This window comes from Saccostrea echinata, unplaced genomic scaffold (genome assembly GCF_033153115.1).
Source record: "Saccostrea echinata isolate AGI-Se365-2 ecotype Australia unplaced genomic scaffold, CSIRO_AGI_Sech_v1 ptg000054l, whole genome shotgun sequence".
NCBI lineage: Eukaryota > Metazoa > Mollusca > Bivalvia > Ostreida > Ostreidae > Saccostrea > Saccostrea echinata.
In genome coordinates this window covers 18629405-18651000 of record NW_026889803.1, presented here as the reverse complement: position 1 = coordinate 18651000, position 21596 = coordinate 18629405, and the positions used below count along the sequence as shown (strand labels likewise).

At 32.5% G+C, this 21596-nt stretch overlaps 2 protein-coding genes across 2 annotated transcripts; both read right to left on the bottom strand.

Annotated features, from left to right (window-relative positions):
- Window positions 1-2524: 2524 nt before the first annotated feature.
- LOC133172355 (solute carrier family 13 member 2-like) lies at window positions 2525-13273 on the bottom strand. The gene is made up of 14 exons (XM_061307223.1): window positions 13128-13273; window positions 12550-12699; window positions 10010-10125; window positions 9480-9628; window positions 9149-9251; window positions 8522-8725; window positions 7091-7210; window positions 6867-6953; window positions 6165-6269; window positions 5936-6012; window positions 5523-5647; window positions 4907-5068; window positions 2972-3109; window positions 2525-2837 (listed from the first exon to the last, which is right to left on the bottom strand). The coding sequence occupies exons 1-14, from the start codon at window positions 13236-13238 to the stop codon at window positions 2625-2627; spliced, it is 1860 nt and encodes a 619-aa protein (XP_061163207.1). The 5' UTR covers window positions 13239-13273; the 3' UTR covers window positions 2525-2624.
- Window positions 13274-13754: 481 nt separating this feature from the next.
- Window positions 13755-20413, bottom strand: LOC133204697 (probable serine racemase). Its single transcript, XM_061340441.1, has 10 exons — window positions 20407-20413; window positions 20071-20267; window positions 19796-19837; window positions 19399-19565; window positions 18479-18563; window positions 16822-16948; window positions 16497-16547; window positions 16113-16240; window positions 15777-15827; window positions 13755-15567 (listed from the first exon to the last, which is right to left on the bottom strand). The coding sequence occupies exons 1-10, from the start codon at window positions 20411-20413 to the stop codon at window positions 15427-15429; spliced, it is 996 nt and encodes a 331-aa protein (XP_061196425.1). The 3' UTR covers window positions 13755-15426.
- Window positions 20414-21596: the final 1183 nt, after the last annotated feature.

Genomic DNA, 21596 nt, shown 5'->3' with positions numbered 1-21596 from the left:
CCTTTAGTTAAAAATAATTCTCACACCGTTATAATGTATCAGAATTTTTCACATTAAATTTGAAAATTGATTTATAAAAATAGGAGAGTAAACGTAACACAAGGTGAAAAAAAACGAACCAATATCTAAGCAAAGGTAGGGAAAACAGTATTTTAATTTGGAAAACACCGGCCCGTAGAATGCAAGGGGGAGGGGGGGGGGGGCACGGGGTGAAGTAAATGGTTATGCTCTTCTTATTTATTTATTTATTTTTTTTTTTTTTGGCTTGTCAGATTTTTTTGGAAGCCTCCCCCCCCCCACCTTTGAAACTGTTGCTACTGACCTGAAACACATAATTAAATAAGCCCAGAATTATTGTAGGTAACCCACAATTATGTCCACTGCGTTCAAAATTTTAGTTGTGACTGGTAACAATTTGTCAATATTTGATCATCTGATTTATTGGAAAATAATTCCCGGTATACTCGTTGATGCACAGGGCTGTTATACATGGCTTTAGCCGTTCAGCCAGTACCGCCCTGTATCTTCATATACAACTTTTTTCTGGTAATTTCTGGTAAGGTTTGTTAGTTAAGAACTTTCTGGTAAAGTTTGTGCCCCAAACTGAAATTACTTTAACATAGGCCTGTGGTTTGAGTAGACAGTTTTAAGTGCAGTTTTTTTTTTTTTTTAAATAAGTAATAGTACATGTAGGGGTATAAAAATCAAGAAATGGACGGCATATATAAAGAAATGTTTGTACATGTAGTAGTATTGAGAATCACCACATCAGTACATTATACCTAAATATCGAAAGAAACTATTTTCTCTCCATTTTTTGAAGGAGGGGAGGGGGCTTAAATTTGAAAGGGGTAACCTTCTGTTTAACACAATACACGATTTAAAAGTATTAAGTTTTCGCTAAGCATCTACTTGTAAAACAATTAATAAATTATTGGGTTTTTTTCCTTCAATGAATTGCCTTAGCATGCAGTTCTTCAGAAGACGTTGTTCTTAAGCAAAAGAAAATCATGTTTTATAAATATCATATACTTTTCTTTATTTAGAGCCAGCATTGGTCTTTGTGTACAAAATGGCTAAATTAAATATACGTGCATGTATGCATTTAAGACCAACGTTATTATAATTTCCTGCGAAAAATGAAGACATTTACTACATCAGGGTCTGTGTACAGATATAAATAAAAAAATAAGTTATTTACTTAACACTCATTAATTTTGTATATGAATATTATTCTGCTGTATTATCTTATCAATGTCTTTGTAGAGGACTATATAAGAATTTCACACAAAACATTAGTAATTTAGTTGTTATGTTGTATAATACAAGTAGATCCATCTGCATCCTTTCTCATAAACAATTTGCGAATTAAGCAATCAACAAAGTTGATAATTGATAATTCTTTCTATGTTTTCAATATTTGAAGTTTACATTGATGTCAAACAAGGACGATTCGTTAATTACCAGAAATTTTATTTCATTTATCTATGCACTTACAAATTTATTTGAAAAAGAATTATGATTTAACACATAACGAGAATTTAGATTTATTCTAGACCGATTGAAAAGTATATATAATTTTTAAACGGTTAGGAAATTTTGTTTTTTAATCAGTAATGAAAAAATTGAAATACAATTCTTTTTTTTCTTCTCTCATTGAACATCTTAAAATTGTTGTAGCTTATTTTATCATTATTTTGCGATCTTATTGATAATTTAATTATTTTTTTTTAATTAAATCAATGGCCAGCAATTATCACCTAAATTTAAACTGAGTTTGCGGAGATTATGTGTATGTACATGCTTGACCACAGCCCATTGTTCCCCTTAGGTAGAAAACCTTCTCAAATCACATAGAATACTAGTATACAAAAAGTACACAGTCGCAGGTGTCTTCGCGACACGTGTCTCCACCTGTGGCACGTGAGAACAGGTGCCCGCGATTACAAGGGTTAGCGCAATGACTGAATTTTATCTGAACAGTTTACACTGATTTTTCTAAAATTAAAAGTTGTATTAAATCTTCTCTACTAATTCCAATTCACGTGTCTTTATGAGTTTTACCGAGACTAAAATGTTAAAAAATTATTTAATTTGGGTTTACGGTGGTCACAGAATGTTCAATTTTATTACACAGAATTACACAAACAGTTTTTTTTATTATTCTTTTGATACACGTTTCCAAAATGTCTGTTATCGGGAAAATAGGTGTAAACCACAGCATACGTGTTTTCCATATCTGGGAAACATGCGGGAAACTACAGGTTGATTGCTTCCATATCGGGAATCTACGTGGAAACCACTACTGCATGTTTCCTCGGTTTCCCATATTGGGAAACTTACGGGAAACCACAGGTTGATTGTTTCCATATCGGGAATCTACGTGGAAACCACTATGTGGTTTCTATAAAATGGAAACTATATGGAAACTACTGATGTCACGATTCCCGTATGTTTCCATCGGGTTTCCAAATTTGGGAAACCTGGCTTTTCGCCCTGTGTTTTATATTATTTTAACGTCTTCCATAGCAACTAAGCCATTTCATAGTCGCACACGTTACACACATACACTCTCTTACAAGAATTAAGATGTACAGTAAAAAGTATGCATGTTATAAAAATCTTTATGGTAGAGGAAGAGAGAAGTTATATATGACCCCGTCTGTATATACAATGGTCGTATTATTTTTTAAGCTGTCCATTTCAGTAGACGTCTTCAAGAATTTTTCTGCCCATTCCGGAAACTCGTCCAGTTTAAAGAATGTAATGCCATAGGTATTTATGGCTATCGTTACAACGCCGACACACAACAAATTTAATATGAATCCAACTTTAACCTGAAAAGAAGAACTTTTTATATAATTTTATGATTTTAATTACATATTAGATCAATAATCTAGGCTACAAAATGCATTACAATCAATGTGAACGTGGATATTTTCCCACTTGTTAGTGCAAATAATAATCGTACCATATCAATCACTTTTAGATAACCATAAGAAAAGGCAATGGTGTTTGGAGGTGTGGCAACTGGCAACATATAGGCGAATGATGTTGATATAGTAGCCGGTAACATAATGTATATGGGGTTTAAATGCATTCCTATGGCCTACAATACAAAATTGAAAAATAATGACCATTCCCCACGAAAAACTAAAGACCTGGGCCCCGTTTTACTAAAGATCTTACGAATACGACAAAAATTTAATTTTGTAAATAACTCTGTTTTTTAAATTAATTTGGAAATCTTTTTGATCTTTTTTAAAGAGAATTTTGGAAGATATATGTATGAATAAAATTTATAACAGAATTATCTATTTTGAAAGATTTTACAAGCAACTAAAGTATTTGGTCTTGGTCATAAGTTCTTTTGTAAAACGGGTCCCCGACTTCTTGACATCAAAGAAAACTGCTTCTTCAATACAAATGAACTCGTCAATTTGCATACCTTGTCATTGTTTATCTGCAAACTTATTTTGTTAAAAAAACTTTCTGATTCTACGCACAAGTACTATGAAGTTGATATTTAAAAGATGCTTGAGTTTCTCATTGACAGTATCTATATAGTTTTTGGAGACTACATGTAGGTCTTCTAACAATCCCATGGGTACTTATTGTGCCTCGTTATTAGCAGACCTGTTTTTGTACTCACATTAAGCAGAATTTAATCAAAAACTTCTATAGGAAAAGAAGAAGGTTCTTGCTGTAGCTAATAGCCTTCAATTCGGCATTTAGATATATCGATGACGTTTTATCAATTAACAATATTCAGTGTCATTCCTAGGTTGATTCGATGTGTTCAATAAAAGACACCACAGAGTTTGACACATCTGTCTCATATCTGAATGTTTTACTAGAGAAAGACATTGATGGCAAACTGATTACTAAACTAAATGATAAGTGTGATGACTTTAACTTTTGATTTCTATCGTCAACGTCACTTATTTAAGTAGCAATATCCCATTATTACCTACATATGGAGTTCATGTCTCCCAGTTGATTCGATACGCCAAAGCATGTTCTACGTATGAAAAAAAAAATAAACGAGACAGGCTATTGACAAATAAGTTGATGATACAATGATATCAACTATCTCCTGTAAAGTCAACATTTCAGATATTTTATGATCGATACAATGACTTGTTTGCAAATAAGATTGTCGTTAAATCGAATGGTGACTGACGTCTTTCAAACAAATTGTTAGGCCATCATTTTCAAAATGAATTGTCTACGGATTTTTCAGTTTTCCTGACCATGAAAAAGAACACACGGCGGGGGTGACCGGTCTATGGGGAAGCTTGATGTTCCTTGGCACCTAATGCCACCCCCTCTGCTCAGAGGCGCGTGTGATTGTGCTCATAATTTGTATTGTTTAAATGGACTTATGAAAATGATCGCTCTTCGTTATCTTCACTCTTCATTTACCAACTAAACGATTATATATTTTAAAATCCCTCTTATATATGTATAAAATGTGGGACTTTTATTAGAAGTCCGTTTGAAATTAGACAATATCGTTTATGTATGGGTCTGTAATACACAATACTTATATACACGCCACTTTTGAAGGGGGTGGTTTGATAGCAGATCATCCATATGGCAAGTAGGAGAACAATATACATGTATATAAAATTTCAATTTTAGTTGTTCCGATAAAGCGCGACAAATTTGCATAACTTTTTTTTCGGACAATACAATTGATACTAGATTATATTTGAACCCGCTTTGTTTAGTTTTAGTAATATATAGTCATTAAAAGCTACATTTTACTAAAGTTGCATTCACTACAACAGTAATACCTTCTTTAAAAAAAATTGTTTTAAATATAAAATCAGAATAAAAACGTAATTATTTCTTCTGTTTAAAATTTGAAAAATTGTAAGTAATAATATTCTTTAAAACATACGAGTTCTGCAAGGATAGGGACTAGAAGCGTGCAGATGGCTGTGTTACTGGTGACCTCTGTAGCAAATGAAGCTATCAAACAGATGACAAAAATCATTGACCACGAATCAATGTCTCTAAACGCAGACAACTGACTGGCCAGCCACACAGATAATCCAGATTCCTATAAAAAGAATTAATGTTTTTTTTTTCGAAAAAATACTTATAATCTTACGGAAGCCGGTTGGTGCCAGGTAGAAAAAATATTTTATCTGGCGGCCGCCATATAAAAAGATCTGGCGGCCGCCAGAAAGTTATCTGGCGGCCGCTAGATAATTATTTGGCGGCCGCCAGATAAGTTATCTGGCGGCCGCCAGATAAAATATTTTTCTGCCTGGCACCTACCGGCTTCCGTATAATCTGAATTAAAAACAATAAATATAAAAAAGTATTTAATTCCCTGCAGGTATTGTAATGGTTTCAGACATTTCACCTAGTTCGTTACTCTCGAAAGTAAGTCTCTCTTTTAACAGAAGATAGTTTACACAACTTTTTTCTAAACATTATCGATTGCACCCTATGATAATGTCAATGTTTATCACGATGTTGGAAAAACAGAGCCAGAGAATTTTTCTTACCGTGCATGCTTTGGCTAGAGCAAATCCGCCACCCAATAGGAGTGCAACGTTCCAGGGCATGCGCGCTGAGACAGTTTTCCAGTCTAGCAATGGCGGAATTTCCTTGACGTTATCCATGGGGTCATCTGCAAATTATTTGAATCTGTTGTGTTGAATTAATTGCATACAATGTACATGTATATTATTCAGTTTATAAAGGTGATCAACAATATTCAAGGTTCTTTTTAATTTCAAATCATTCCACAAAAATGTTCTTTCAAGGAATTACATCATAATCAACGAGACATAAAAAATTAGAGTTTGAGGAGAAAAAAACATGTAAATTAGGAAAATGAAAAAAATAATGCAGCTGTTATCGAGGAAAGTTAAAAAAATAAAATTTCTTTGCAAAATGGTAAAGGGAAAAAACAAACCTTTGACCATACGTCTGCTGGGAAATATGAACAAGCTGACCATAACTATAATAGCTGGTACAGAATCTCCAAGGTAACTGCAAAACATTCAACGTTATACGACCCGAATACAATGGTATCGTCTTCAAAGGTTTTAAAGGACCGAGGGAAGATAAACTTCCTAATATGTTATTACGAAAACTATTTTTATTAACTGTACCTAAACAATACTAGCCATTGGTAAGCTTACCCATCTTTGAAAAAAGAACCCCATCCCGGAGCGAATTCTGGGTTACGAGAAAACCATAAAACTATAAGTATACCAAAATGGACGAGTACTGCTTTCTCTGCAAATCTGTGGAAAAATACATTTAGAGTAAAATGTTTGTGACGTTCTCCTTTTTTTAGGCATATTTTATTTTCTCTACTGGCTAGAGTGTGTTTTTGTTTTACAGAGAAACGATAATAAGTTGGGGGAAAATGTCTGAAAAAATTAATAAGTACTAATTTTTCTATTTTTATTATCATTACCAATTAATTAAAAAGTAAAAACCGTATGTTTTCATGCATAGAGCGACCTCTTGTGTAAAATAAAGATGCTAATTTTTAATAATGTTATATGAATTATAATTTTTTTTTAATGAAATCTTGTTTATGGTAATATAGCTATAATTATTGCACAACCTATTCTCTCCCCCCCCCCCCTTCTTGCCTTGTAATGTGTCATGATTTTGTCATGAAGCTAACGTTAATGTCACTGAAACTGTTTATTTGTTTAATTTTTTCAGATTCACATATTAATAGTAATCTGATCTGTTTATAACTTACAATGACTTTAATGTGTAAGCCTGACTTTAAAGAAATTTCATAGAACATCATCTTGTCAGCAACCGTTGAGTATAATATAAAACCAGGTTATATTAGAGCGTCAAACGTGAGAAACATATCTTACGTTATTTGTCCTAGCTTGTTGTATTCTTTTTTAATGACTTCCTGTACATTATTCGAGACCTCTTTCTGGCTTGTACATAAAAGTGATCTGAAAGAATAAAGTAATTTTTACTCCACAAAAAAGGCTATAATGCAGATAAACAGTTTTACTTTAATAACAATTGTATTAAATTGTACATCTTGCTGAAAATAGTTTACATGCGCTACAGGAGTACAATTTCTCACTTCACTCCAAAGAAGGCTGTTTGAAGCACCAGCCAGGCTATGATGCAGTTGACTAGAGCAATAGGGAACCCAAAAATGAACCAGGAGGTAAAATTTATAACAGACTCTCCATCTGCCATCCTAAAAAAATACACAAGAAATACTTAGTAGAAAACATTTCAGTTTTATTAAAGATTGCATTGTATGCTATATCTGTGACAGGAAAATGAAGTGTAAAATGATTGCTTGAACATTTTTTTTAATACAGAAACTTTAGAAACTCATATTTGATACAAAAATTTCTTCTAATTAGAGATGTATTTTGATTTTGTTGTAGTTCAGCTAGGACGAATTCAACTGTGAAAAGAAGGTTCGAAAGGAATACGCTGGCAATATTTTTTTAAACCAGATTTACATCAAATTAATTTAAAGCATGTTTATTCAGAAAGATTTCTTGAGAAGTATTGTAGGATATTATTATACCTCATTATTATTATTCTATACAACGCGTAATCTGATTGGTTCTAGATTATCACGTGAAAGGGCCATAAAACTTCATATTTCCCTGTTTTCTTCATCATATTCAACCTCTTCGGAGACCTAATGCATTTTCCCGCAGTAGTTATCGTAACGAAAACAACCGAGAGTAGTATACATGTACGTCACAATAGCCTGCTTTACGTCACAAAATTGCTGATGGACTTCTGTGTTTCAGTAACACTATGTTAAAATTGAAAGTGAATTTAAGTGCCGAATTTGAAAGTTAATGTTTATTTTTAAAGTTTTTACTTGTTTCGGTATAATAAACAATTTATTGCATGAATGTTCGGGAAACATGAAGATTTATTCAGCCAAGAAATATCATATTCCCCTCGGGCGAAGCCCTCGGGGAATATGATTTTTCTTGGCTAAATAAATATACATTATTATAACAGTAACTTGATCCAAAGAGTCGTATCACGTCGAGTTGACAGGCGCGGATCATCAGATCAAATGAGACGCGAAGCGTCGAGTTTGATCTGATGATCCGCGCCTGTCAACGAGACGTTATACGGCTATTCGGATCAAGTTACTGTTATAATGATAAATTTATTATATACCCTCCCTTAAAACTAGCAAAATATAGTTTTAAAAAAACTTTTGAGATCAATTATATAAGATTTTTCCATTAAACAAAGCATTTTTCAAGGAACTTTTTGATGCGCATGAAAAATAACGTCATGTTTCTGTGTAGTACGTCATCAGTTTCAGAGAGGGGTGATATGGATTCAGAAAACCACAGTGTGGTGATCCGGAAAGTCGGATCACACCGTCACGTGATTGTACGAAATCTACAGTAAAATTGAGTGATACAGACTTGGGTATATAATAAATCTTCATATTTCCCTCATGATCATGCAATAATTGTATGATATTAATTCTTGATGCAAAATGTAATCAGGAAATCCTTACATGTCTGCCTGACCCTTCATGACCAGATTTGGTCCTGTTCCCGTTAGAGTTCCGATTCCTCCACAGTTTGCCGCGTAACAGATACACAGACAAAACACCTTACAAAATTTCTTAGACGCGGGATCCAGAGTGTCAAAATTGAAATTTTCATAGTCTTCTTCCTTCTCAAGTTTCCTTTTAACTTCTACAACCTCTAGTTTATCACTATAAAATATGAAATATGACTAGGAAAAATGTTCTGAAAACGATACTGCCTCTCACAAATATTTGATATTATGTTTAAAACATTTTTTTTAAGTAAATAAAGTTTCTTATTACATAAACTAGGAAATTTAAAAAAAGAAAAACTACAATCTTCAAACTTTGCACATTGTTAATGATTTTCCAAATAAATTAATCGAAGTTCAAGTTCTTTGTACCAGCTAGATTTGTTCCAAAAAAAATCTAGGATTATACATTTTAACAAATGTCAAAGTTTTATTTTGTTTGTTCTTTTACTACATTCAGAATCTATAGTTAAATGTTTAATTTCTAAGTTGAATGGAATTATGACTGAAATTAATGAAGTTAAGACTATAAAATTTGATAGAAGAATACTTTATCTAGAAAAAAATGAAGTTAACGTACGTGGGTTTCTCAGATATTTGGACCTGGTTTATTTCAACTCCATTTTGATTTTCCTGTCTCTCTTTCTCATTATTTTGAGGTGTGGCTACTGTCACCTCAAATTCTATAAGCAAACACATTTTCTAATTTAATATCAACTCGGAATTTAAAATTTTCTCTATGAATATTGCGATTTCTTGAAAATTTGGTTTTTGGAAAATAACATTTTCTTTTGAAAGCAAAGCAGATGTTAGAACTAGAATAAACGTAACACATGTTTTATATGATTTTTATTTAATTCTTATATTCCTATGCCTTGCAAATAATGGTAGCTGTATTTAAAGAGACTAACCTTGATTCATCAATGAGATGTTTCTCTTTTTCGTTTGGATAAGTTGTACGAGGACTGCCTGTGCGATAGGGATCATCATGGAGGTTGTTGCGGTGTTGCTCATCCACATAGACAGGAAACATGTAATCAACATAAATCCTAACATCAACCTGCATTTTATTTGTAATATACGGTTAATGTTAAAAATGAACTAAAGGGTGAAAGATACACGTATTGTAAGTATTTAGAACGGAATTGGTGAATCATAAGAATAATTACTGTGTATCTTCACACTTTCATAACAACTTGTCTTTTACATACCATTACCTGCCATTAATATTGAGATAAATATGTATACTTAATCTATCATTTCACTATGAAGAGATTTTGAAAGAGATCGGCATCAATATTATTAATGCATTCCAAAAAACAAAGTATATGATTATATTTTTAAGAAAATAAAAATCATTTAATAGTGCACATTTATTTTTATATTGGACAATTAATGTATAAATATGCCGAATTCTGATCAAAGTTAAATTGTTAATTACCATTTGGGTTGTGATCCCATTAAGAGAAGAAGTTTGAGTGCAATTCGCCTGTGTACATTCCATTTTTCAATAGCAATAGCGACACTTAGGCCTCCAATTAAGACAAAGGTGATGTGCTATAAAGTACAAAATATATTTAATTTTTTCCCCCAAAAGGGTAATTTTATATTTCATTTGCAATAGGAATGAATGGAGCAAAAGGAAGTTGTTTACACCTGGGTTTGAAAAATAAACTATTTATAAGGTGTCAAAACATTGATGATATTCAACAGTCCTGTTACAGTTTGCATTAAGCATAACAACAGCTTGATACACTATAAATGAATCTATAAGGGACACAGACTCTAAGAGTTCAATTGGTGTCTCTCGGATTATGCTCAGGGATATTTAACATATGTTATATGTGCAATCAGATTCTAAGTTTTGGCATAGAACCAACAGTTCATAAAAAAGTTGAAGGAATGTAAAGTTATTTGACGATTCCTTTTCCGATCCCATGTGTTCTATTTCAAAATGTTCTGTCAAAAACTGTAAAACCTGTGATATTTTGATTACTAGCTCTTCGTTTACTAGCAATCTTACTGGACAGAGCATCTCTGCCAAAACATAAGAAAATCTGAATTTCAAGACTTCTTATGGTGTCTATGGAATAAAATGTACCCTCTGTGGGCTTATTTACGTATGTTGGTGAAACCAAGGGTTCACTTAAAAAAGAATATCGGAGCGTAGATTTCAAATTAACAACGGGGGCCAGCACCTTCTATACAAGTATTTTAATTTGATTGATCATTCTATTTTGTCAATGAAAGTTGGAATTCTAAAAAAAATTACCATTATACTAATAGCATATCAATGAGTACACCTTTCCGTAGACAACGAGAAGAATACTGGTTTAGAAAACTAGGCACCGTCTCTCCAAATGGTAGCAAATACAGTATCAATGTCGATAGTGTTGGAAATCTTTCAAGCCACCAGTGTAGTAGTGTGAATGCGATGGGGCTTTTTAACAGTACACAGAAACGTAAGCGTAGTCATGGACTTCGGTCTTATAATAAAGCTATTATACACGATGTCTGACTCTCCTTTGATTCACTACTACTTTATGTAAATAAACAGTTAGGCCTTCATCACATTTTCACCAATGTTAATTGTATCCCTTTGAAAGTTTTGATTAGTTTATTTGTAAAAGTCAAGGAAGGTCCTTATTTAGATTCCTCGACACCAGAACACAGGCTCGGATCTGTGATTATGCAAATCATAGGCTCTTTAACCGCCATGTTTTGCGGAAGAAAATACCCGCTAAAACAAAGCGTATGTCCCTTAAACTTCAATATACCAACAAAGGAATTGACGCTGTTAATATAAGTAATATTCCTAATCACATAAAGGTCCTGTCTTGTATTCCACCATATATTAAGTTGAAGTCCACAACTTGAATTTCTTACAAATATACATCGACTTGCTTCTCAACTTTTTAATTTGAAAAAAAATGCACAGTGCCTAGATATCAAGCATCTGAAACATAATCCTGCATCCGGTCGGCAGGGGATGCTCACTCCTCCATGGTACCTGATCCCACCTCTGATGTTTTTGGAGGTCCGTGTTTGCTCTGCTCCCGATTTGTATTGTTTAAATGGACTTTGAGTTTGAATACTGTTCGTTTTCTCTATATTTCATGAAGTAAAGATGGTAAAACAGATTTTAATAAAAGAGTGGTTTTCGTTAAAAGGAATATTATCACCTACAATACTACAGGCCATACAAGCGTGTTAGTTACAACAGAACATTATTTTGTACACTTAAAGCTTCAATCTTTTAAAATCAGTCTTCACTTAAAATTCGGAAGTCTCAAAAATTGAAGAATAAAATCTTTTTAAGATCTTCGTCCAATTCATAAGCTAATCGGGACGTTCAAGTACGTGTAGCAAAGCGTTTTTGTTTGTTTTTGTTTTGTTTTGTTTTAATAAACACGTTGGCAGAAGGACTTATGAATTCTTAAACTCAAAGAGAAACTTTGAACTTTTGAATGATCCTGAATTAAGGCTCGTCGCTTTGACAGGTCACGGATTCTGAGTGGATATTTCCCCCACTGACATCTATTTCGGTATTGTTTTAGTAATTAAACTCATTAAATTGTTTTACAATAGTTACTCGTCATCTAGAAGGTTTTCCAAATGACTTCAAAAATGGAAATTGAAATACATGTTCTGCTACATTTGCCGAGGACTTCATTATAAAAAAGCAATATCTCTTCATCATTTAAAGACAATAACTTGCAATTGAGAGCATATTGAATTGTTCGGTAAAACATACAATGTACAAGTGCAATGGAAGATATCTACATTCATCGTTTCATACTGCATCATCGATCAAAATTAAAAACTGTTGGTTCAACTAGCATACTTTGCTAGGAAGTTAGAAAACGATTCATTGACCATCGCATCACCAAGAAAGCGGCTTCAAATGAAAACTATTATCTGAAATTTTATTCATAAAAAGTATACAGGTATACATGTAAGTACTGAGTACGGATTACTTACATTGTAGTATAAACTGGTCATAGTTTTAACTTTGCTGACTCCCAGCAAAGGAAATACGAAGACAGGTAACAGAGCAGTAACCGCCAACGGCAGGGCCTCCGAGATCCAAAACACTGCCATCAATAGTAGGCCATAGGCACAATTCCCTTGCTTAAATGAGAATACTTGCATTTTTTCAGGAATCGCTTGGAAACATTAACTGGTGTAAATAATGGTTAGTTCAAAGGAAAGTCCATGCTTTTGGGCGAATAAACTTTTAAGTTGCTTTTTAATTACACTGTCCAATTATTTTTTAGATGCTACCTTTTAGGTAAGGTTTATTTAATCAGATGAAAAAAGAGGCTACGTGTTTAAATAACCATAGAGAGGAATTCCAAAAACTTCTTGAAACTGCTACAGTATAGATCAAGTCATTCCATTTACAAGAATCAGAATAATTTGATAATTGATTTCATAAATCCAAAAGCTTCAACTAACTCTTAATTTTTTCATGAACATTTGAAGTTTATGAAAACTCTTGAAACATTATAAAATGCTAGCAAAACTTAATCATATAGTTAGGACCTTAGAAAACCCACCTTAGACTGCAATGCGACTGGAATCGGAAGCAAAAGGATAGGCACAGATACCAACAAAATTTTCTTAATATTTCTCCTTATAAATAATATTAATTTCGCCATTATTATCATTTGATTTTCCTTGAGCCAACTTTCGGCTACCTTTGCTGACCTGTTGAAGATTCTGTCTCTCCATATAATTATTCATCCACACATTCAGACTTAATGTACATAGACATTTTCATATTTGATGAACAAGACATGTCACCTTGCATTATCTTATACGCGTGATGTTGCATGCGATAGGATTGACGGGAACAGAGAGAGTTTACACGGGTGAGAGTTGTAACTGGGAGGATAAAAGAGCTTGAAGCCCAAACACCTGGAACACATCGGGCCTTTCAGAGAAAAACACTTTTCTTTTTTGTGAAAGGCCCGAGGTTTTCCGGATATTGAAAGCCCCAAGAGGCCCCAGTGATGCGCATTTAAAAAGAAAAGGGAGATATCTGTGCGAAAATTAAGCAGAATTTTGGAAACCCGTCATCGAAAGGAGAACTCCTTTTGTGTAAATAAATTTTAATCACTAAAGAGTAAACATTTCTAACATATATAACAGAGAATTATACACGAAAAAAAATACATGTTGATAAGAAATGTCCTTAAATGACTTTTACAGCTACAGTTTAATGTTCCAAATACATGCAGTTAAAATTTGAAGCAAAAGAAAATCTCTGATATTATATGTATATATATTATTCTAAATGAAAGTGAAACACAAAAAAATGCATTGTATAAATGGATATCAATCAGATAACAAGAGGCCCAAGGGCCTTAACGGTCACCTGAGTATAATACAATAATTTAGAGGATCCATAGAGTATAAAATAAACTGATAGATGAAGCTTTGATGCCCAAAAGCAAGAGAAATAGGATGATCAGGATCAATAAAATAATTAGTCTAGTATTCAATAAGAACTCATAAATTAAGTTCTAACCTGTCCCTCTTTTATCACTATCACCCTGCAGACTTAACACACTATTTCTGCTTCTGTACTATTGAATACCCCATATTGTAATCTCTCACAATGGCCTCTCTTGGTCTTTGAAGAACATTTAATAAGATAAGTTTTATTTTCGTCTCATTTTTATTTATCTATTATTTACAAGTCTACCTGATCATTTAAACTATTGAAGTTCTTTTCACCAGAACCTCTCAATCTGGGACCACAAACAAGTTTTTTTTTTAAATTTTGTAAAAAGCACACTTGTTCATCATAACTATGCACTTTGTTTATCTGTTCAAAACTAAGGAGCAGACAGGATTATATATAAGGACTATTTAATAGATTAATGCATTTTCACTATATTATCAATAGAGCCCCACCATTACACCTGACCAAGGGGCTACGAAACTCACAATTCTGGAAGAAACACTCTTGCTCATCATCACTATACACTTAGCTTCTGTGCCTTATAACCAGAAATGAATTCTTCAAAGATTTTTTTTCACTATGTAATCAATAGAGCTCCCCCCCTTTTCCTCAGAACCCCCGACCCTAGGGTTTTGGAATTCACAATTTTGGAGGAGGCACTCTTGCTCTTCAAAATGATGTACTTTGTTAGTGTCTTTAATACACAGGAGCAGAGAAGAGGATTTTCAAAGAATTAATGCATTTTCACTAGGTAATCAATAGAGCACCACCCAAACGCCAGAACCCTGACACAGGGGCATGAAATTCAAAACTTTTGGAAGATGCTCCCTTGCTTATTAATGATAACGGTGCACTTAGTGTGCCTTCCAAATACACAGAAGCATAAAAATATCGAAATTGGTTCAGTGGTTCCAGAGAAGAAGCTGAAAATGTTCAAAAGTTAACGGACGACGCACGTCGACGGACGAAAACAGATTGCAATAGGACACCTGAGTCACTCAAGTAACCTAAAAAATAAAATCAAAAAATCCTTCTTACAAAAGAAAAAAAAATGCCACACCTTTCTTCAATAAGTTTTTGTGCCAAGTTATGTTTAATTTTCATTAAGATCTCATTTTCTCCTGAGAATCGACGACTAAAATATCATGCACAATTACACCTATGACAGCAACTACTGTGTACTCTCATGTCCAAATTGTTTATCACTTTCTTAACTCTCACCATAAGTAAATGTAGAATTAAAAAAAAAACATGATATAAATAAAATGTGTAACAATACCAACAGTTCATCATTTTTGCACCAATGTTGAACTAATCAGTGATAATATCAATAGTAAATACATTCTTATAATAGAACTTCCTTCAGTCTCAAAAAATCTTGTTTTTGATTAGTACCACGGTAGGTTGTCAATGTCGACATTTCCACCACACAATATAACGCCTATGTTCTTCATGTCTGGGTCCATGGCCGCCAATCTTTCTGACATCACTGCAGCTACTCCCGTTCCTGCAGCCGGCTCTATCACCAACTGTTAAAAGGAAAGTAACAAAGTAAAAAGAAAGTGAAGAAAAAATCATTTCATGTACAAAAATTATGTTAGACGAGAAAGCACATGGAAACATAATTTCCTTTAAGTCAAACTCGTTCTTCTTTTATAATTATGTGATTCACGATAATTTTGATATTGAAAAAGCTAGAAAATGAAGACATTTTTTATTAAGATATACATGTATTCACCTTCATTCTTTCAAATACAAATTTCATGGCCTTTATAATTTCTTTGTCAGTCTAAAATAAAATAAATTAAATTATATTTTAAAAATGGAATAAATGTTTATTTATAAACTTTACAATCTCAATATTTCCATTAGACTTTTTTTTCCCCAATAGATGCTGTTTTGAAATCTTAAAATCTATTGTATTCCTCAGAAAAATTAAATGTCTTATCATACATTGAAAGTCAATCTTTATCATCAAAAGAAACTTATTTTCTTTTTTTAAAAAAAGGAACTTCAACAAAATCAATAAGGCATAAAAATAAGGCATAAAAATTCGGAAAAACATGAACCATACCACTGAGAATACTTCTTTTTCTGCAAGATCTAGAATGATCGGCCATGTTAACTTTCCTAGTTGTTGTAATTTTAGTCCGTCTGCTATTGTATTCAGAAATTGAGGGGGATTAGGCCAGAGTCGTTTTCCTAGAAATTATAAAGTCATTTAATTCTGATAAATTCCAGTTTACGACTACATATTACTGGCAACAGTATAATAGGCTACAATCTTAACAGACTACAAGCAAATTTCTCCATAAACTAACATTTAAAAAAGTAATTTTTAAAGATATTAAACATGTACTCTTGATAAATAGTTACTTATAGTTAAAGTAAATTAACATGAAGTCAGATAGTGTTCAACTTCATGCAGATAGATTTTAATTAAATTACTGCTATTTACCTGTTCTGAGGCATTGTTCGCACATTTTTCCCTCGGGTTCAACCAAAAAAACTGTTTCAAAGAAAGATGCTAACATATGAATAATTATTCATTGTAAATTAAGGACATCATGATCTCCTATTGATAAATATAAGATAAATGGTTTATTCAAAGAGTTTAGAGTTACATGTAGTTTTAAACATATGATTATATGTTCAATGCTAGGAACATATCTTGCGCATACGTGTTCAAGTATTTACCTTTTTTTAAGCATGATGGTACTCTAAGTTTTCATATGAATGTCGGGGTTATAAGTTGCAATTTTCAACTTTGCAACTTTGCTTACCTTTGATATTTGGTTTAATCGCTTTAGCTGCTATTGCAATCCCTGAAGCCATTCCTCCACCACTAACAGGAACCAAAATAGCGTCTAATTCTGGCACTTGCTTCAAAAACTCTACAGCTATTGTCCCCTTCAAAAGTTTTGTAATATCGTTATATTATTTTCCTTTAGAATTAAATATTCTGCTTTAAAATGATAAGTTAAATTATAATAAATTGTGCTGACATTTTTCAGCTATAAAAATGAAAAATATAATTTAAAGCATAATACCAATTAAAATATTTACCCACCCAACACATAACATACCTTGCAATTGACAAAAATAATATACACGTATGCAGATAAGTACTTATTTAGATCTAGCGTTTATTTGGATTATTAAAAAGATTTTATAAAATAACTATCATTCGTGAAAAAAAGTTGTCTCGCTTATAAATACCTAACCATCGAAAATATTTTTACGAAGGAAATGAGAGAGTCGTTATAAACGTAAATGCAAGATTAGTACAAGGTCAAATGTTAATTTGTCACAAACTTCTTTTTTGCAATTAGTATAGTAATAATTGATCAAGAAGAGTCTGGGAAATTAAGGGTCCATACCCCCCCCCCCTTCGAAATTGTTATTAATTAACACACAAAAGTATCCTTCAAATAATTAAGGACCTTGGAAACTTTCAAATTAGGTCCGCGATCACGTATTATCTTTATCGAAGATCAAAATCATATCCGTATGTTGCACTCAAATGATTTAGAAGTTAATGATTTAGAAGTTAAAAACAGCCCATAATAGAAATGTTTTCAACATATCACTATCAAAAGCTTTTGCTTAACTTCAAGAGTAATGAATTAAACAGATTATTGAAAGAACTGCGAATGATAGTATTGTTCTGCCGCCTACCTCCAAGTCGAATTTCAGAGGTCAACATATTTGCATGATTTTTCATATATATATAGATATTAATGTGAATTTTCATAAAACATGATAACTTATCTTGGAAAACAAAGAGAGATAACTTTAAAATGGTAAAAATTGCGGTTTTCACTATAGAAATCAACGAAAGAAGGAAAACATTTTTAACCCCCCCCCCCCCAGCCGTGAAACAAAAATTCCTTTTAAAGTGATTTATGAATTGTTATTTCACAAATTCCTACCAAAAGCTTTTGTTGTTTCGGGGGGGGGGGACAACTGCAAAATTGGTCATTTTATTACCAATTTCAAATGAGATTACAAATGAAACAAGGTTTTTTTTATCAATCTTTTATATATGCTGTATTTAACATAAGATAAACATACGGAAAGATTTAAGGGTCATTTATCCATTTACATAGGTTTTTGAAAATCTAGCGATTTTTAAGCCAGATTTCAATGGATAAAATTTTCAAACCCCCTTTTGATAAGAGTCGTAAATAAGAGCAATTAAGTTTTTGACACTGGTTTTAAAATTATTAATCAATTAATAATAAACTCTTCTTTGCATTCAATCAAGTTCTAATGGCCAAACTGCCATTTATAATGAATTAAATGGGGGCAAAATGTAGGCGGGAATCGAGAGTTAGCGTGCGTGGTTCTTTCAACTTGAGTCTAAGCCTCCTGGCCGCCCATTGCCATTGTTGACTTTAAATTTAACAAAAGTATTTTAATATACATTTATACACGTACCTGTCCTGCAATGATGTCATAGTGATCAGAGGAAGGAATATATGGGAATTTTTTTTCATTGGAAATCTGGTCACATGTTTCTGTTCTGTTTGATAGGAAAAATAGAAAATATTAAACCAGAACATTGAAATAACTAAGAATTCTGCAATTTGACATATTACGTCATTACGTTATCCCCCCCCCCTTCGGAAGCCTTACTTTTCAACTAACTTTGCCCTGTTTGTCCTTTATGAATGTAGTGCGTTTTGTTTTAGCTCATTCTTTACTGAGAACACATATTATTAGAAATCCCTTTCTTAAAAACCTAATTTTGATATCTAAATTTGTTGCAGTTTCGAAGACGAGAAAGTTGTGTTTTTTATTTATATTTCACTTGCAGAACTTGGTGCAAAATAACACAATTTTAAAGTTTTACACTGAATAGCCACCAATGCTGAATTCCTACACGAAGAGGGTGTAAATTCTGGATTCGACGACTTACAGATGGTTGTGGGTTTGCAAAGAATTCTTAAAAAATAAGCTTCCCAAATGCTGCCTTAAAATTTGGTTTCAAGAGGGCATATAATTAAAAGAAATACTTTTTATGAAGAATCGAATAATTGATAAAAGTTAGTATTTCAATTAAATCTATGCACGAGTTACATGTATTCGTTGTCAAAGCAGATTTACATCTTTAATAAGACCCTTGCTTTTGAAATTAAGTTGTACTTGGTTGACAATGGTTTTCTTGGGATGAAAATTTTCACTGATACCCAAAACCACATGCAATATTCATATAAATAAATGCTAATTCGTGTCTCTAAGAATTTGATTTCTTAGATGTGAAAAAAAAACCTGTTAATTATAGAGAATATTTAATTCTTCAATAAAATAATTGATTGTTATTGAATCTTCTTTGCTACTGAAGGAAGCTTCCTTACCTGGCCGATGGAGAAGAACGACAAAATACAAGTTCAGCTCCATAGCCTTTAATTGCTTGGCACTTTGTTTTCGGCGTATCTTCTGTTACAACTACAATACATTCCACTTGGGCGATTTTGGAGGCCCAGGCCAAAGCTTCTCCATGGTTTCCACTGCTGTGAGTGACCTTCAGAAACAATTATTATGACTATTAAATTCATTTTAAATTATGTAGAGTCTACGACTGTCGTATGTTTTCAAAGATGAATGCAGTAAAAAACAAAATAAATTGTAACAGTGTGAATGATCGTATTCCAGGGAGAATGAGGTGAGAGTAGAGGAACATTAAGAATACATAATTTATATAATACTTAAGATACGATTATTGTTAAATATATAGGAGGGAAGAAAACTTACAACGCCCTCAACACACGGGTCCCTGCTTTTAAGTGACAGAACCTGAAATAATCATTGTATTAAAGTTTAAAGATTTATTAAAGAATTTTGTCGATATAAGTGTCCCTTAAAACTTACTTGGTGGCAGTAAACACAATATTTATTGTATTGTAATTTCTTTATTTACTTCGACCTGGTAAATTAAATATATACGATCAACATGTTTCTCATTAGGTAAACGATACAAATAAAATGAGAAGAAAACCTCCACAATCTTAACACAGTGATGATATTACCGCATTTAATGCTCCTCTTGCTTTGAATGCTCCTGTTTTCTGCAAATTCTCAGCTTTGAAAAACACTTTTCTTCCCACAAGATGGTCTAAAGTTAAATTGGTAAAGACGGGGGTAGTATGAACATAGGGGGAAATAGTTTCATAGGTTTTGATGATATCGTGAATGGTGACTTCTTTCGTCATCTTACTTTTTGTGTCTGTTGAATGAGAAAAATGTATTAAATATAATTACATGTCATTGCTAATCTGCTTAATTGCCTCGGTATTACGACTTACTGTCTAAAAACGGTGAACTTAAAGATCAATCTCCACGAGCAAGAGACGGGCAGCAATTACTATCCATAGCTTATAGATTCTCCTATAGATATTGCTCATATTTATAACAACAATCATTTGTCAAGCACTAAATTGTTCTAGATTTTTCTTTTTGGCTGATCATGACAAGGAGCACACGGCGGGTGTTACCAGTCGACAGGGGATGCTTACTCCTCCAAGGCACCTGATCCAACCTCTGATGTTTTTAGAGGTCCGTGTTTGCTCTGCGCCCAATTTGTATATCGTACCAATTGACTTTTGAGCTTGATTACTGTTCGTTATCTCCATATTTCACTGATACGATGAAAAAAATCTCATAATTCAAGAGCAGCATTACACTCATAATAAGAAATAAATACTCAGCGAATAACTGCTTTTAACGACACACGGATTTGGGACCAAAAAACTTTCATAACGAGCATTTAATCTTTTTTGATTGCAGGAAAGATCCATAACTTAACTACAATTTTACGCATTTACATTAAATAAAAGTTTATATTTAAGAGGTGCAATGTGGGTGTCATCAAAATTTCTTAAATCATCTTACGATAATGAGGACGCCTACGTTTGTACTTTTCAGTAGACCTACTACGATTATAGCAAAGATCAAAGAAATGCCCCCGCAATTTTTCTAGCACTGATGTTTTTATGTAAAATAAAGATTTATTACTAGCATAAATTATCTTTATAATTTGTGACTTGATATGAAAATCGCTGTATTTCTACGGAAGCCCATTTAGAACATATCATAAAAGAATTGTTCATTTCGTTATAACAAATTTTTGAAGTCGTTATTACGAATTTAATATGATATAATTTGTTGATTTTTTTTACTTTGTTTACATCGAATTACATCGAAATAAACGAATTTATGAATTCATTTTTTCAAATTGTTCCATACGTTTCTACTAAATTTATTAAATTTGCTGTCTAACATATATATCTATCCAAATTGTGATTACAAACTACAAAACTGTGAGACATTAAATTTAAAATATTAAATAACGACATGTCAAATTGAGAAAAAACATTTATCTATTAATTTTGTTATTACAGATAAAAACTTATGAGAACAAATTAACCATATTCAAAATAACAAAATGTTCATTAGTTATAAAAAAAAAAATCGATATAACGTTTTTTTTTAACTCGTAATAACGAATTGAGTTATAACACAATACAGTCATTTTATTTGTTATAACAAATTTATT